Genomic DNA, 19,493 nt, shown 5'->3' on the forward strand with positions numbered 1-19,493 from the left:
TGGTCCTTAAATTTTTGATGCGTCCAAAGGGAACATTGTACTCATTGTATATACGTATTTGTAATGCGAGGATCACGTGAGCGTTTGCTCGTTTATGTTTATACCGTGACAAACAATAGTACATATTGACGCAACAAAATGATTTATCGTTTAATCATGTGTCGATTTATGGCTGTAAATTTGCGTTAAGTTATCGAAATTCTACGATCCAAGGGTGGAACCTTCGTATCAAATCGTCAAGCGATGTATATAGTAATAATAATTTTTTAGACGATATAAACAAGAGAAAAACGAACGATTGCTTAGGTATAGATTAGCATTTTTTTGTTTTTGTTTTTGTACAATATACCGGCACGCGTATCGTTAAGGCTATTTCGAGATCACCATATCAATCCATACGTAATACTATCAACACGTGATGTATTAAGAACAAATTGTCTTATCGGAACGTTTCACAAAACTCGTAAACGCACATTGGATCGACACGTTACCCTCGCTGAAAGATGTCGTAGATTATAAGAAAAAATATCAAGCTACGTAACAATTGTTCGGTTACTATCTATATCTATCGTATTTCAATACGACGGAATTAGTCCGATAAGCGGGAACGAAGATTTTGACGATATGAGATATGGAATGATATCGAGCGAATGGAAGAATAGATACCGGTCGATTTACATCGGACCTCGAGTTGCATGGCTCCGGGATCGATGGTTCCGTGCCTGAGATGGTTCTGGATCGCTCCCACCAGTGGTCTGCGTGCCGAGGACCATCGCGAGAATCGAACAGGGCCGCGCATTATACGCGTAGTGTAGCCTGCTAAGGAGACGACACGCGTTTATATACGCGAGCGATACGAAACTACTTGAACAACGTTCTTTTTATTCCTCTCATTGTAGAGAATTCCAAATCACGAAACTGTATGGTACGAGAAACCGCGTCGACAGAGTGCATACGATTGATCGAGAATTCAATCGTGCATGTAACGTAATCATTGGTCCAGAGCACATCTCGAGCGCCGCCAACCACTGCCACGTGAAATTCGTAAAGTGCATGCGTACACACGAAAAAAGAAGCATACCTATAGGTTCCCGAATACTGTGACGCGCAAAGCGAGCGCGCGACCTGTTCGATTCTTACGGCCCTGCCAGTTAGTATATCGCGGAATTTCGCGGTCGGACGAGTCAACGGCCTTATCGTCGTTCGCATTTATGTCTTAAGATCGAGTCGTGTTTCTTCTTTTTGCTCTCGTTATCGCCTATTCGAGCGGAAACGGCTCACAACGGATAACGAAACAAAGTTTAAAAATCTCTGTTGCTACGCTTATAGGATGTCACAGTAGAGAGAAAGGGAATGAAAGAGTGAGAGATCGATCTACGATCATCGGCTCTAAAAAAAGAAATCGGGAAGTAGGAAGGAAGACGAAGAAGAAAAGAAGAGGGCGCCAGTACAGATATATCGGTGAGTGTGACTGGACGGAAAGACGTGGGCGATTCCCAAGTACCGGCCTCCTGGTCCGTCGTGTCGTTTCGAGTGTGTCAGTGAGTTTGTGGAGGCGAACCTAACCTAGTCGTACGGTGCGCACTATCGATCAAGAAGCCATCGGTTTAAAGAGGTCTTGACTCTTTTTGTGGCCACAGGTTATGTATACGTAATTTCGCGGTTGGTGTAAACACGTTTTGTGCGTTTCGTTAAATTTCGCGCTAAATTACGGCGAGCTGCTTCTAACTGCCTAACTTGCGTGTTACGAACGTGAATTGAAAGGAAGAAACTGTGTGCAAACGGAGTCAGATTGAAAGAGAACGGTGGAAGAAAGTCGAAGACGATAGAAGAAACGCAACGAAAGGAGTGACAACGACTAGAAATCGGAAGTGATCGTGTCGTGTATCGGAAACGATTCTATGCGGCAAGATGATGGAGACACAGAATTACTGGGAGGACAACTCCGCTCATTCTATGCAAGTAAAATACGAGAGGTAAGTGTTTAAATAATTATTAACAATTAAACATTTCTATAATCGTGGGAATTTTCTACTTTTGTCACAGAAAAGATATTCAAAATCTCGTATATAAGTGATATTAGCTTAAAATAACTATAATCTTCGAGTATTAAAGAACGGACTATGATTACTTCTGCCTACTGGTATCGTTTTGGTCGTACAATAGTGCGTTATAGTTATAAAGCGCTCACACGCGACATGAATCACCGCTGCATTCTAGATTCTTTCTCAACGCCAGAGGAACGTTCCACGCCGTCGACCTTGCCGGCATTATTCAGTCTAATACCATCCAAAAATATTTACACAGATTTACTACAAGCTACATCGAGAACTCTCGTTAAACAGGGTGAGCCAATGTTCGCGTGACTCGTGTTCGCACAGGTATATCAGCTTCGTTATCGTGCTTACCTGTATACACGCGGAACAGTTCAAAACAACCGATCGCACGAAATAACGTTATGTCGTAAGGTAAAGATTTTTCTGAAAATTTGTTTCATCAAATTACACGTGATCTACGGACTATACAAGTGTGAGCGTAAACAGATCGCCCCTGTTACGTTTCTAGATCGGTTTCGAGCAATCACGTTTAAAACAACTATTCATGTACTTAGAGAATTCTGTCCGAGTTAATCGAGTCATCTAGAACTAATTTCGCAAGTTTTTTAATAGTATTTATATCGTACAGTTATATTGATGTGGTTACAAGTAAAACTCGATTGATTCGTAGAACAGATTACCATAAGCCAATATGTTCCTTGTCAATACGGAAAACTACATGCCTCGTTATCACGAATGTACAGGTGTTCGATTTTGACATTCTCCCTTCCCCCTCGCTTGGCCTCTCTTGTTCGACGTTCTCTTCCCTACGTCCTATACCATATTGATAAATAATTAGACGGTTGCTGATACGAGTGGAACCGTCTTGAAGGTCCACGAGTTGTCAAAAAATTCATGGCCGCGCCACAGATAAGATAAATACCGAAGAAACGGTGCTATCGTTGATGTCAATTAATAGACGAGAATACAGATATCACGAGTTGTATACGTAACCGCGTGGGACTGGTCGATCGATCGAATCGCCGTGAATTCAACGAGTTATCTAAGAAGTCTATTCAAGAATCCGTGAATAGAGCGACGTGCAGTGAATTGAAAATCGTTCATTAAACGTGATCTAAAAGTAATTACGACTTAACTACAGTTCGTCCGTGATTATAATCTATAAGTATTCGAAGTAACCTATAATGCTCGATCCTGCGCGCAAGAAATCGAGACCAATTAACGCTAGCGCCATTTACGGCACGATTATAAATCACATCTTTCACGCCGCATAAGAGAAAGGAATATGCAGAGATCACGACGTATTAATTTTTATCATATCCTACTTCGTTGTCGAAGGAAGGAATTTGAAAAAAAAAAAAAAGAAAAATGTCCTGGTCATGTTACATTAATGGGCGTGTTACATTGATATTCGTGGCTTCCATCGTCAAGGAAAGTGACGTTTACGCGTATTCACGTCGCTCGTAACGAGTGACTTTCACGAGTGTGTCAGCACGGTCGGTCAGTCATAAACACTTGTGCGAGATCGAGAATAGACTGGAGAGTTGGACACACGGTGTATATATCAAGGCGTTGAGGGGCGCGCTGACGGCGCTCGCAGCAACCGGGCAATTTCTTCGGGCCACGCTATAGAACACGGTTTCGCATCTTGGCCGCTTGAACCGTCGCATCGGGCATTGACACTGCAGATCGATCCGCACGGATTTATTTGAGCACCGTCTATACAGCGCGTGAACGTGTGCTGTGCGTATTCTGTCCTGCATTCGCTCGCTGTGCTCGTCGAATTTAACTTGGAAATCGAACCATTCCTCTCTTTTTCTTATTTTTATCTGCGTTCGGAGTTGCATCGATTTCATCGTTTCTCGGGATCGACAATTTAAGGTACACAGCCAGTGCGATGGTGAACGAAGCGAATCGAGACGATCGATCTAATGTCACTTCTCGTAAGGCACACGATGAAATCATCGTTTTTTTAAATCTTTTGGAATAACGACGTCGTGGCATCGAATTTCAGCCCGTGAGAATTTGTATAGGGTAAGCTAGAGTTATTCGAGTCGAGCCAAATTATTTACTTTGCAATTCATCAAACTCGGTTGAATTTTAAGACGTCGAAGGCGACTCGAATATCTTACCGTTGTCTCAATTTTCGTGACAACGAACAGAAACTCTATAAATATAACACACCACTTGTGTATAAGATTTGCTTTGATTAATCGACAATTTTGAAGGAGGAGTAAGTCGAAGTTTTTATCGAGCATACCTGTAGATAAGACTGTGGTCTTATAATGCAAGGCCGCGTTATAGATGGCTCAGATACGAACAGCCATTGTGACGGTGACACCTTCGGATTTTGCGCCACAGAGGATCACGTTAATTGACGCAATCTGAGTAAACGACCGCGTCATGGAAACTAACGTAAATACGTTCGCTCGAGAATGCTACGAGTGGGCGTATATTACGTACTGAAGAATTTCGGGCATACCATATATACGCATTACGGTTTGTAGGGTTGAGCAAGTATCCAAGGTAGTGGTAATTTCCGTAAAACGGATGTGTGTTTTTAGACGCTCTGCTGCTTTCACGTCTTATCGGAAATTGCGAAATACGTATTTCGTGCATGTTAGAGCCAGCTCTAAATTATAATCAAATTAGTCGGGAATGATTAGTCGTAATTATCCGTGAAAGAAAAACGCCCTGTTAGCGAGAGCTTTTTTTTTTAATGATTTTTCTTAATTAAATTGAGAATCTTGCTAACTGAAGTACCAGAATCAATCGGAATTAATTGATATTTTATTCGATACCGTAGTCCTTGACAGTACGATGCGCTGTATGTTTAAATGCATAGTGTCATTTGGCAACGCAAGTGTATTTTCTAATATATTTAGATATGACACTTGCTGCGTACTGTGCTTCAATACGTACACTTACATATTCATTCTACCAAGGTATGAAGCGTCGGAGATAAAATGAAGTAGGAATAAATGCAGTATCTGTCTGTAAATAAACTATTTTTTGTTTTACTATCTGGAACTTGAATGATTGCACTATTGGTAGCTGCTGTCTTCTAATTGTAAGTATATATGTACATACTTTAGAAATTGTGTTATACACATATTACGTGTAACCAAGCGAATAGATTTCTATGCAAGTAAGGCGAATACCTTGGTGTATTCTCGTAATTAGTTTATATGTCCTATACACATTCTAATCATTTGCCAATGAATCTTTTCCCCAAATTAAAAATGCACAAAAATAGACTGAACTTTATAAATTATTTTCCTATAATTCTTTGAGATAGAAATTAGGAATTTTAGAATGGTTCGGTATCGTTATTGAACGATTACCGAGTGCTGCCAGTCAATTGTGAAATTCAATCTTGCATTACCTTTGTATAATTCCGTAATTAACAATCTCAGACTGATTGATTACCGTGGTATTTTCAGAAAAACTTTCCTCTATTTTATATTTATTTCACACTTGATTGGCACTTGCGTAAACAAAAGCAGATCCGATTTCTTCGAGTACCTGATAAGGTTGACATTTTCCCAACAGACTCATTTTACCCAGATTCGTTTTACTCTATTTCACCAATGCGATACATATATGTTCCCAAGCATGAAACAGTTTTTCCGAACATTCGATAAAATTGCCGGTAATTTAATTAAAATTAATCAAAATACTTTGAACGATCGAACAATTACAACAATTCCAATTAAAATTAACCTAATAAAGGCCAAGTAAATAGTGCATAAAATGCATCGTCTGTTGGAGAACGTGAAGAAAGTTTTTTTTAATAAAAAAAAGCACGTATATGCAATGATAGATACTTTATAGAAGACCTCTGTACAAATTAAAGACAAACAATTTCCTTGATTGCTATAAATGCTTGAATTTCTTTGAACTTCGTAGAATTATAGGATCCACGGCAAGAAAGAGATTGCGATAGAAAAATATGTGACTAATCCCTAAACGCTTCTTTTTATAACTACGATGCTAAAAGCGGAAATTATTAACGCAAAAAATTACGCCGTAAAATATCGCGAAAAAGATGAAACGTATTAAAGCAGCGTTCGTTCTGAATGGATTTGCTTTTATCGAACAAAATTCCCTCGATATGGCGAGAAGGGTCTTCTCCTCGTTTTCCGTGATACGCAGGAAACCAGTTGCACGGCCGCGTTCCTCTGCTTTCCGTCACGTAGGCACGCGTTGCCTTTCGAATTCGAAAACATAGATCAGTAATATCGATTCGATCGTTAAAATGTCCGCGGATGCTCTATATTTATTCTAGGAACGTTGTAGCCGCACATGCGTGCCATTTCCCATAAGCCTCCTAATTCACCTCCTTCGCATTCGAAAAGATCAGAGACTCCACAGATCACGTCGCGTTCGTGTAAGAAGGAAGGCAGAATTTTCGAATTTTCTTCCATCAGTTCATTCTTTTCTTTTCTCTGCAATTCATAATTGATGATATATTGAAAAATCTGGAGCAAACAGTAGGGCAAATGGGCTGTGTATGCCGCGCATCGCTCCATTCGTTTGTATTTTCTTATCTCCACCAAGAAAAAAAAAAAAAAAAAAAAAAGAAAAGAAGACAAGAAAAATTGCTAGGTTTCTTGTAGACTCCACCTTGTCAATTATGGGTTAACGCGAGTTTCTTGGAATGTAGCGATGAAAAGCGCAAGGCACCTGTATCCTCGAACAATAGCAGCATACGTATGGAGGTCGATACAACGGAGAAGGGAATTGAATCGATCAGCGATAAATTATGGTCGCACGAGGCAGCGGCGTCAACCAGACCGACAATAACCGTCGTTACATTCAATGCAATTAACGTGTCTCTCGTTCTCCATCTCGTTCCTTCAGTTACACGTAAAACGTCGCTCCGATCTCGTGCTTCTATTTCACTAGCATCTTGACACAGATATTTTCTTCGTTCGCGGTGTAGCTTATCGTGGATCGATGCGAAGGTCCTCCGACATACTTCGACATACACTGCTGTTCAGAAGTATCCGGACAGTTGCTTATCTTTCACAAGATGTAATTTAATCGCGAATTTATTCTTCGCGACTGTTATACGTTATGACGTTATTAACAGCTATTTCTAAAAGGATAATGCGCAATTTAAATTTCTAGTATTTCTGTTCTGATATATTTGTGGTTCTTCGAGCTTCGATCGTATTTTTATTACCATCGACGCGATATATATCCGTAGATTGGTAACAGTCAATGTTGGCGAAATTCGGTCGTGCATCGTCAGCAACCTTTCTCATCGGATCCTTCGAGCAGTCGCGTGTGTGCACGCGTGCGAACCAAGAACTCGCGACTAGGAGGCACCGATCGATTGCTGTTTACCTTTCCCAGGTTCGATTGATCAACGTGCCAGCCACAGTTTGGTTACGTTGATTTTGTTCCTACAAGCGACAGGAATCACAGCAGATGGTTGTCAAATCGCGTTAGACGCCCTGTTCTTTCTTTTTCCTTCTCGTTATCTTATAACGGTACTCGTTAAAAATATACGCAGAATGAAGAAGATGGTGTTTGAGCATTAGGAATCGTTTTGTTTATTTTCTTGCTTAAGCATTCATTTACACAGCAGCGTATAATAATTATCGAAAGAAAGTAAGAAACATGGGTCGCGTGTTTTTCCTTTGGCGATGTCGCGCGTTAACGTTGCGTCGTTTCGTCATCGCTGCGAATTTATTACTTTACGATGCGATCGTTTGATGCGTTAAAAATTTTCCATTTGCGGACCAGTTTTTACGTCTTCTTGCAATTTCTTTATTCCGTAAACGTTCGTTCTTTATTTGCACGGCAAATGCCACCAGTCTGATGTCTATCAAAGGAATCGCAACTGCGAGATTGTGCAGATCGATGTCTGATCGTGCAGTCCGTTTCTACTGCGACATCAGGCCTCTGAATTTACTTACGCTTGTTATTCGTTTTATCCACCATAGTTTCTCTATTAATTAATTGCTTGCCTATTTTCTTCGATATAGACTTACATAATCGCAAGTTCACAATGTTTCTCGCTTTATCGCTGTTAAAATATTCGTCCGAAACGTAATTAGTTTCAGTCAGCGGATGCATGGTTTATTATTTTCCCAGCTCTCTTACATCAACCAGTAGACAATCAGTCATTTAATCAAGTTTCAACGCAGTCATACACTAATTAAGCATGTTTATTCGCGGTATTTCGAAACCCATTAACATAGCGAGTGATTGTAACCTCGTGACTAGTAGCGTATTTCACGCGAGACTCGTAATATATAATAATCACGTAATAGTCATCCGTCTTTCATCTTTCCTCGTTAAACGATGGCTAACGAAAAGGCTTGGACGTTTGTCACGCGTTAATCTGCCTGTTGACGACTTCCTCTTTTGCGATAAATGATGAAAAATAGCTGTTTCTATAGTTAGTCGACCTTCGTGATCGAATCAAGGCACGTTCGAAGATGCTTCTATAGATAACCGAAGTTTTCGGTTAGATTTCTACTAGATCACGTTAGATTTTGATTAGATCAGATTTAGGCTCGAGCTGGTAAATGAGATTTACCAAGTTTGATTTAAATTCAATCCTACTCCTAGAAAGTAACCTACTATCAGAAAATATGGAAAAAAATGTTTGCTGCCCTAAAACGAACTTTAACCCGTTATGCTTGCCCCGATAATCGACAGCAAATCTTACGACATTCGTAGAAAAAAAATCATATCTGTATTATTTACAACAGAAAATATTACAAGCGCAATAACCCCGATAGACTGGCAAATTCGCGAGTAACTGCTTTGCAACAAGCAAGTTTCCAACAGTCAGGATTACTCAAAGAATTAACGAAACCTAAATACTTCTAGCCGTCGTACGATCGTTGCTTTCTTATTCTCGTTGGAACGTGTTTCGCGTTTTCATCAGCGAAGATAAAACGTTGAGGCAATTGTAAAGGACGGGCGGAAAATTTCGACGATAAAGCGATATAAGTGTCGCGATAAGGTCTTAACGTGCGCCTTTCGCGTTACAATTCTTTCTTCCTTTTATGAAAATTCCGTTCCATTAACGACTCGTCGTTAATTTCTTTTTACTGGCCGATTGGTCGATCGTGGTCGGCATAATTGCTATGGCCGACGTGCCCGGGGGATGTTCAGTGTCGTTGGAGAAAAAGTGAGAGTTACCTTGGCTGTTCCAGCGCCGATCGACCGTGTACGTTTTCATACATGCGCGTTCGTATAGTACGAGAGTCGTAGAGGGGCTTCTGTGGTTGATGAATGCGCGTGCACGTGTACAGACGGGCGTGGAAAATAGTACAGCGATTTGATTAGGCCTCGTCGGTGGAGATGATTCATTGTGAAAAACTTCGAATTGTTGTAACACAGGAGAACGCGAAGGGAGATAAACAAGCGAGTTTACCGTTTGATGATGTTCCACGTTCATTCGCTAGAGATAGTCAGTTTATCAATTATACGTGTAAATGCTAGAGGAGGAATTTTATTTGTCAGCTGCTTCTGGTACGGTGAAAAAGTGCTTGTATTAAAGACAGTTTAACGCTCTTAACGCTCGTCTCATGACACGCGTATTTCTGCAAATGCTTGCCTTTGCTTCACCGCCAATTTTTGCGTCTTGTCGTATTAGAAACGTAAAATATAGCATTAGAATCAAAGAAACGAGTATCATTGTATAGCCAAGGAAAAAAATTTGGTTGAAAAGAGAATCGAGCATTCTTAATGGGTTGGTTCATCGGTACGGTGGTTAGTACGTCACAGTGATTTTCAGTGAGTCGTTTTTCTCTCGATACCCGATGTTTTCGACATTTTGGACCACGGTCGTATCGAGTCAAGGTTCGGCCCGAGAAATCGGGGTCGACACGAACAGATTTAACTGCACCAGCGAAACTATTTGTAGAATTATGAAATGTAGTCCGTGGCCGTTGCTCGTGGGATAACGAGCCGCTCTGTACTCGTGTGCTGCACGAATGAAGTCATTCCTCGCAAGTCCGGTCATCGTTTATTAATCTTCGATTTCCATCACTTATTCGTGAACTGGTTGCTTGATGTATCGCTCGGATATTTTCTGAATTTATCGAGAAATATGTAGCATATATATGTATTACGTATTTCTACGTGGAATTGTATTTATACATGTAATTACAGATATAACGTACCTTACGTGTATTAATAACTATATTATTCAGAACGATGAGACTACGTTAGATTAGTCGGTTTCCGGTTTGAGAACTGGTTTGTAAAAATGTGAGAGGTGAAAAAGAAATCGTTACATGTGACGATAAGTGGGCGTACGAGGCATGGAATCGTTTCGAGGAATTTTATAGTTTGCCTTATTTCGATCAACGATCGTATCTATCGTTAACGCGAAGTCTTTATAGGTTCTCGAATATAGCGACGAAAGATAAAAGCCTGTAGTTACGTCTCGGATTCTTTTAATATCGAGAAAAAGGAAAAGTAGTCAAGTTATGGTGTAATAAAATCTGGATGGAAAGATGGACGTACTTAGAGAGAAAATTCTAGTTATTAACTAACAGTCACTTTAATCGAAGACCAACGTTAAATTATATAGCAAGTTACGCATGATCAGCTATTGGTCATACATCACAGCATAAATTTTAGTCGCAAGGGAAAAATATCAACTTTTTTATTAGCGTCACGAACTAGTTCCTGATTTTATTTACAAAGTAAAAAACTCTTTTCCTAGGTTATATAAAAATCTGAAATGAAACGTAATACTATCGTTTACTTTAATATATCCGATACATTTCTGAAACGTATTAGGAGCGTAAGTATTACGTTTTCACAGAGGAAAAACCCAAGCATCGAGATTTCTCAAGCTCTACGAGAGGATTCAATCGTATCGCATATACGAGCCATCCACGTTAACTAATAGCGCAAGCTTACAGCTTCGGCTTTCGTAGACAGCTTTTATACCGCCTTCGTTTCGAGATTCTACGCAGAATAACGCGATTTCTAGCTTTCACGAGCGGAAAGGACCTACGTCAACTGGTCTCCGTCTGGTTGTTCACGGCAGAAAGGCAAAGACGCAGTGCGTCATCGTCGCGTCGACCACGAAAGCGTTAAGTAGAAAGTTACGTCACTGTGCGGATATTTTTCGTGGTTGTTCGGTGACTTTCGAGCGTTTCTTTCGAGTCGCGGGGACGCGTTCTATCTACCGTGGACGGAAATTGAAAGAGAACCGGCGACCAGGGGACGGAGTGCAGCAAGCAGCACACGATTACTGGCACGAATCAGCTAGTCAGAAGTCACGTTGCTCGACACGCGCTCCGAGCTAGACCCGATGTAGGTTAGTATTTTTACGCGGGCGTCCCGGTGTATACAAATACGGCACACCGTGTCGTGCAAAACAATACCGGCGTGTGACTGACTATACGTCACATCCTAGACGCCATTTCTATAAAGGTGTTTCCACTCGAGCGCAGGGTATCGTGGTAGATACGTAGCTTGTTAGCTTATTTTAAAGGAAGAAATCGAAACGACAAGAATGTATTTTGTCTACGAAGTAAGTTAAGTTTAAGGCTTTGAGAGAAGAAGTTGATAGACGCAGGACATGGAGGTAGTACAGTCGCAAGTTTCATTTGTCGTGGAAAAATAATCTCGCGAATTTGTTAAGGAATTACACTGGCGACCGTTGCAACCAACGGAACCGTAAACAACCTGGAAGTAGCGGATGAACAGCGAAGGACCGAGCGAGTTTGTTTTAAATTAAAAATTAGGCGGACCGCTCTCTCGTTGTGCATCAACTCTGAAATTCTATTTTCACGCGTGGCTCCCCTACCTAACCGCTTTCAGAATTTTAATTATAACCGGGGTAGTCCACGTCGCATCCTTGACCTTTCGTCAGCCCGGGCACGCGTCATTGTCGCGTAACTATGCAATTTTCGCGGAGGACTTTCGGCGCAGTTGTTTACGCAATTCACTTCGAATTATATACTTTGTACGTGCCGCGATATTGGACGCGAGGTTAATCAACGATATTGTCGCGATACCACGGACATTGGCTGAACGTTTCATTTTCAAGAGTTTCTCGGAATCGAAACGATCGTCCGATATCCGTTCGCGAGAAGAAAAAGGGAGCGAGCAGCTGTTTCGCAATATTTACGAGATTTTTTTATCTTCGTATCGAGAAATCCGATTAGCACGGTCTTTTTCGATCTTGCCCTCGTCCCTGGCTCGTTTCCATCGGCATGCCTGAAGCCTGATCGTTTATGTAGATAGCAGTCTCGAAGAACTAGGCCTAGCTTCGTGTCGTTCGATCGTAAATCGATTTCGCGCTCGAATAGAAACAGGCGAACGACTTCGACTCGATCGAAAGCTTGTCTCGCGCTTGATAATCGATAATTAATCGTATCAAGGCTAGACGATGCGACGCGCACTCAATGCGAGACGACAGTTGGTAAAAAATTCAAAGACCGAGAAATCTTCATCGTTCCTCTCGCGACGGTTTTCCTTTACGGTCTAAACGTTCAACTCTGTCACGTGTTGCTCTGCATGCCTGGTCGGATGATCCCATCGCAAGAACTTGTCATCGTCGCACTTTCCTTTTAAGGCGGTCTGCGGGCGTCGTCGACTGAAAATTCCTTCGATATTCGGTCGCGTTGTGAAAAATCACGGTTCGCGTTCTTGCCACGTAAAACTACTTGCCACGCAACGATGTTTCCTCACTTGCGGCTTAAAACGGAAATTCATTTTTCTTCTTCCTACCAAGAAGCTTTTCCCACGATAGGCACGTATCGCAGAACATCTGCGGAAGAACGTCCGCATCAGAGATAAAACTATCGCATACGTTCGTCGCTAAAAGAAAACTGATTCAGTTCTTTTTCCGAGTAATTATGCCGCGTCCGACGTTACGTTGCACAACGCTACGTAGTACAGTTTATCATAGCGAAAAGAGAAACGAGCCGTTGAAGAGAGAAAGAAGGCAAGAAAAATGTAGGAATAAAGGAGCGTGGACGGTTCGTATCTACGTTAGAGTGCCACGTAGAGAATGTGTGCAGTGTGCAACGTGCGAATCACGAGTTAGAAACCGAGTCGAATCGGTTGGTAGTTGCATCAGCGGGCGGAGCGTCACGTAGAATTTTTCTTTTTCGACTACTCGTTACGTACACGTGCGCGTGCATGCGACGTCGTGTACATTTATGCATCGTGACTTTCTACTTACGAGCGGGGCCATTCGTACAAGTATCAGGGCACGTAACGCGCGCAATCCGATCGATTATATGGTCCACACGTGGCCGATAAGGAAGTCTTAGTTTAAATGTCCTATCGTCGTTGTCCGACCTTGCGATTATAATTGAACACCACGTGGGGAAAGTACGATAACTCCATCTTTTGTTCAGTTTGTGGCGTTTGTGCGATTAAAAAGAAACATTTTATGAGACATTACCGTCGCTTAAAAATACCCCGTTACTTGCTTGGCTTTCACAGCAACGCGAAAACGAGTAACTGTTAAAGATTCTATCGATAATTAATAAACGCATCATGATTATTAATAAATATGCAACCAGCTAAACCAGCCACGTTAGAACCTTTCGATAGAATTCGTAACAGAATCTTCTGGACGAGTTTAGTGTGCCACTCGATATTATCCTACGATACGAAGGAACGACAGAGTCACGACGTGCGTGCGTGCGCGAAATGTTCATCGCTATTCACGTGTCGTCCGATCGACACTGTCGGCCATCCTCGCCGATTGTCGACACACGTACTTTAGCGCTATAACGTTAATACGGATAGTAGGATGGAACGTTCTGGTCTCCCCTGAAATCGCTCGTTCGTTCTTTCTAATCGATTATCTTAGATGATTCACATTACTCGTTGGAAGAAATTGTAACGAGTACACGGAGAGTGTCGTTCGATGAAATCCACGACGAGTATCGTCTACATCAGGACAGCTTTTTAATCCTCGAAGGAAATATCAGATAAAATTCAAAGAAATAGCATATCGTTTGCAAGGATTACAAATAACGCTACGATTGTACACGACGATATCGGAGTAAAATTTGCACGGTGTAAAATTTTACGCGCAATGATCTTCAGGCGTTAATAAAGTCGGCAGATGTCTTGGGTTAAAATCAATTGGTTTAGAAAGCAATGCGAGTCGGTTGACTCTTTGTAGGTGGATACGTACGTTACTGCGGTGTCGCAGTAAAAACGACACGATTTCGAGAACATGTTTTTCAAGTTGTCGCTGCGAGGAAGTTTGAGTTATCGCAACAAGGAAATTCTTGCAGTTTAGGGTTCTTAGAATAGATTAAAATAACGTGTATGTTCAAGTGTAATTATCTGCCTTTTTAGAGAAATATTTTACCCTTTGGTAGGATCTTGTACTGTTCGATCTGTTAATCGATAAAAATTACATCGCTTCTTGCGCAAAACGATACTAGGAACGTGATATGTATTTTCTTGAAATTAATACTCTGTCATCTGTTTGTTAGCTTGCATTTGGAAATTCGGACGATCGCCAGATGATAATACACGTTGATAACGCGTAAAAGAAAATCCTAGTTCCGGAAATTTCTAAGTTTCTAACTCGTTCTTTGCAAATAAGACAGATTTATTCGCGGTTACGTGATCCCTGTGCTAGTCGTAGGAGTCGCGAACGAGAATGATAAACAGACCGAAGAAACGTTCAGCGTGGCAGCGATCGACTGATAAAAATGCCGCGGATTTATTTGCTGTTTTCTACGTGCTTATGAACGCTGCCCACTTTACGCACGTGCGTGAGTCGATTCGTGGTTTATGATATAACGTGAAAGTGAATGGCGTTAATGACTACGCTTCGATTGGCAGAAAGGTCACGGAAGGTCGTCGAATAACTTTGGACGATGTTTTACTTTATTCGTGTTATAAAATAAATAAATATATCACGAGTACGTAAAGATTTAGTCGAAAATCTAACGGTTACTAATTCCCTATGGTTCCGATCCAAAAATATCGCATAAATCTCCGAGACACGTACAACAAGATTCTCGGTTCTCCGTCGAAAGCATAGTTTCTCATTCAGCAACCTGCGCGTGCGAGGAAACCGTGACGTTACATCAAATTTTGACTAACGAGAAATTCGGGAAACGCCGATTTCCGCCACGATCTTACGCCAAAGTCAAGTACGCAGTTTTAGCGTTTAAAATGGATTTTCATTTTGTCATTGCGAAGAATAACTCGAGATAAGCGGCGAGTTATTAATCTCTCAGCTGTGTAGTGGCCGACTAGATGTCAAATTCCAAATTACTTGGTTCGAAGAGATACGAGCGAAAGATAATAAATTATTCTCTGTGTCCACTATTTTGAATTTTGTCGTTTGTTGAAAATGTAGTACGAGAGCTTTGCCAAATTTATGAATTTATCTGTACGCAAATTGTAACAGATATTTTGTAATTTGGAATATTCAGAGGAAAATCTTGACGATTGATGTCACTTTTTGTGACTTCGACAAATATTATTCTTGGCCACTTTCTTCGTAGAAAATAATTGTTGCGGATTTCGAGACAGAACAAGTGAGATCATGTGTATAATCGAGATGTCAAGAACAGAAATCGTGGTTATTTATACATTCGAACACAATACTTATTTACATTTTAACGCGTTATATAATTTTGTACGGTCTGTTTGCTTGTCGAAAGTATAGTTACGCTACAGATTATATGTATAATTATCACAGAAAACTTTAATAGTTTGGGAGAAATAATAGCTTCGAGTTTACAAATTTCCGTACAGTAGTTAGTAATCGATTTACAAATTTATACATGTAACGTGTCTCAATAGGGCTCGTATCGATCGAAAGCTTGATCGATACGGCATGCATAGACTTCCAGTGATAACATATTTTAAGACTTACGTTCTTAAAAAATATGAATCACTTGACGATGACAACCGAACTCGATTGTGACTCATTCTCCTTTTAAACTTGAAGAAACGTTCTCTTTTTCTAAACGATAACGAAACTTTAACGAAATAACCTCCGGTGGGGAATAGAGAGAAAGAGAGAGAGAGAGAGAGAGATGGGAAAAAATCGTCGTCGTCGTCGTCCAGTAATTTTCAGCGAAATTTCTAAATTACAGCGTTAAAGGGCGAATAATTAGGATACGTGGATAAAATGTCGAAAATCGCAAAGAATCGTGAGCATATAAAGTAAGTAAACAGGTCGTCTTCTGACTGAGCGGCTGACGCACGTGCACGAGTCAGCCAATGCTGTGGGTGCAACCATATGTGAAAGTGACAGCACGCACGGACAGAGCCAAGCAAGGTGGTGGGCAGTAAGGTCGACGAAGGACGTCGTGAACCGCAGGTACGGTTGGCGGTCTTTCGTGCTTGGATTTCGAGCCAATTAAAATCCAGATCGTAATTAAGGTCATGCGTGATTTCGACGGTTGTTTAGAAATGTCCGCATTAACCAGACTCCAACCGTGTAGCCCCGTTATTACGAGGACGTTAATCGAAACGAAAACGAAAGAGCTGACTCGGACATTCGCTCGTTGAATACGTTTTATAAATACAAGAGGATTTAATAAACAATCAAAGCTGTTTGTTGATTCCAGCATTACACCGTTAATTTATTTAAGCAGCTTCGATTGAATTTTTTTGTCGTATGTATAGATTATACAATTTGGATGATAATCCGTACGAACATCCATTTGTTTTTTCAAGATGGAAAACGTATTAGCTACAACTAGAAGAATGTAGCTCGCAATGTTTATTTCGATATCAGTGAAGTTTGTTTTATCCATGCGAAACACTCACCAGCATTCCATTTTCTTAAGACAAACAAGGAAGTGTGTCCGTTGGTGCGTCGCGTCGGTACGAGGTTGCATCCTCTCGACCTCCTTTTTTGGACTTCCTTTTCTGTTTGGCCCGATTACCGACACAGTAGGACAATCAAAAACGGTTCGCGTGCATGAACGTGTTACGTCACGAGTAGAGTTTGCTGCACGTCGAGCAGAGAGTTCGCGGATATTCTTGTGCCGATGGGCGGATCCGTGTAATTGCAGCCGCTATTAATGGAGAGTAACTCGAAGTCTCGTTACGAAATCACAGCTCCGTCCATCCTGCGCTTTCGCGCGCACCTGATGAATGCCACCGTAATTCGCCGGATGCCAGAAAGAAAGAAAAAAAAAAATTCTCGTCGCACGTGTGGCGCACGGGCAACGGAAGCCAGATAGAATTCACGGATAACAACGTTTTGCAACTGTCGTTGGACTTTTAATGTAAGCTAATCATTGCGCAATCTCGCAACACGTGAACTGTGCCAGTTCGAAACGAGCACGGCCGCGAAAACGGCGATGGATTAATAAATTATCGTGGGTTGAGGTACAAACAATTTTTGGCCTCTACGTATATATACAATATATCGGTGAAAAGTTTGACTGAGCCGAAGCGTCGTGATCCTTAGGGTGCAATAAACTAATTCTGACCTAGAAACCTCGTTCAAACGGAAGAATAGTGAAACATTATTGCTGGCAGAAACGAAAGATAAGAGTAGCAATAAATATCATGAATAAATCTATCGGAATATATACACAATATATATAAAATATTGTATTTTATTTTGCTCTCGTAATTTGTAAATAATATTGAAAGCGGCACGAAACTTTTAAGTAGCAATGCGTTCATCGAATTCGAAAAGACGGTACTACGAGTGTTGGGTTAGCTTTGGCACTGATTCAGTCTGGGAATGTTGTCCCAACGGGCGGAGGAAATTAATTTTGCTAATTGTGCCTTTCTGATTCAGCCGACTTGCCATAGAGATGAAGAACGAACCGCGAGGGATATTCATGATATTTTTGGTTCCTGTGATTCATATTTCGATATTAATATCAGGTCGTGTTACACTTTCGAAGTTTGGAAACTTGAAATTACTATATTTCGCAAGTTCTACGATTTAATTATCTTTTACCAGGAACGCTCCTACGAAATTGGGTCGAATTCTTCGCTTAACTGGCTTGAAAATTACTCCATCAATCCCTTCGTACGCGCAAGGTAACTACGATCGAACGTAGTTTCGCGTAAAAAATGGAAATTTTAACGAGTTAACAATTTTATCAAGTGTTCGAATAAAAATTACGAACTTTCCATTTGGAGATCAACGTGGTTCAACACGGACAGTTGTGCGTTTACTTTACGAAAGCGTACAGACGACGAAGAGGTGCGTGCAGGAATGGATGTACAGGTGTGCGTCGACGAACAGTGTGCAAACGGTGCAAAAAATAAAGAAGAAGAAAGGGGGAACTGGAGTCACATGTCGGAAAATGTCAACCACGTGCAGGTACACGAGGTTTCTCGCCTGTAACACGTTCAACGTGCTCGTGCTCGTGCAAGAAACGATGCAGAAAATTGTTTCAGATAATTTACTTGCGTGTTACATCATTTACATCTCAGCGAAGCGTGCGGAAAAAAATAGATATCGTGTAACGAACCGCTTGCTTGTCGATGAAGCCAAGGACGCTGTCTTGTTGTTTTTTTTTTTTTTCTTTTTTTTCGTCGAAAAACACGTAATCGGTATCAAACTGCGAGAGAGTTTAGCTCGTCTCACATACGTATTTCTGCCGAGTACGCTCTATCCTTATTAACATTTTTATTATGATGGCATTCTTAATTTAACGCTAGAGTTATTGACCTATGTGTGCGTTTAAAAATACGGTACATAGATAATTATAATTATAGTGGTACGATGAAAATAAATAGGTATACATAAATACCTTAGATAAATAACAGCTATATCTTGTTTTAGTATAGCGCTGCGAACGCATTCGACCTACAGATATTCAAATCTTGTTAGCGGATAAAGCTGATTCTTCAATTGTCTTTTAATTATCTTAATCGATAATAAAATCAACGATAGAAATTCAGAACAGACTCGATCGCAAAAGTTTCGTGCCGATTCCAAGTACGTTTCCATGTACGTTAATCGTAATCACCTGCAATGGTTTAAATTTTCGATATCGTCGAGTGGTCAAAATCCACTATTACGCGTCGCATCATTATCGTCGTTACATTTCGGTGTTGCAGCTACGTAAATAGATTGTTCGCAAATTGACAGCAAATGTCAAAGCGTGAAAGTAATATCATTAGTGGTTAAAGCGTTGCTAAGCATTACATAGACAACGGTACGTGGCTGTACGATAATCACTCGACAATAATGCGTTCCTTTCATTACACAAATTATACGCGACGCGATTAGCCATGAAATTTCTCTATCGTGAATTCTGCTTCGGAGCTGCGCGACGAATAATGATAAAGAAAGTTAATTTTATCGATTGGTGTATGTATAATTATATATCGATGTTCAAACATTGGTTTAACGTTTCTTCTATTATAATGATAGACGACATCGAATTAAATCATTTTCATCCGTATGATACGAGTAATCGTTCGCACAATAAATTCTCAACGTAATTTGGTTAATGTACTTCGTTAGCCGATATC

The 19,493-nt window shown here is 40.8% G+C and overlaps 1 protein-coding gene across 5 annotated transcripts in view; it reads left to right on the forward strand.

Annotated features, from left to right (window-relative positions):
• Positions 1-1,284: 1,284 nt before the first annotated feature.
• LOC122573590 (transcription factor cwo) overlaps positions 1,285-19,493 on the forward strand; it is a 38,099-nt gene continuing 19,890 nt past the window's right edge. The window contains exons 1-3 of one of the 5 annotated variants that reach the window (XM_043740172.1): positions 16,218-16,359; positions 17,968-18,047; positions 18,150-18,333. In XM_043740172.1, coding sequence (XP_043596107.1) covers positions 18,230-18,333 — 104 coding nt within the window. In that variant the 5' untranslated portion in view covers positions 16,218-16,359; positions 17,968-18,047; positions 18,150-18,229. Of the gene's footprint in view, positions 1,977-16,217; positions 16,360-17,258; positions 17,276-17,727; positions 18,048-18,114; positions 18,334-19,493 lie in introns of those variants that run through there. The other 4 variants (XM_043740163.1, XM_043740162.1, XM_043740164.1 and 1 more) reach the window with 4 other exon arrangements.

This window comes from Bombus pyrosoma, linkage group LG12 (assembly GCF_014825855.1).
Source record: "Bombus pyrosoma isolate SC7728 linkage group LG12, ASM1482585v1, whole genome shotgun sequence".
In the NCBI taxonomy this organism is placed as follows: Eukaryota; Metazoa; Arthropoda; class Insecta; order Hymenoptera; family Apidae; genus Bombus; species Bombus pyrosoma.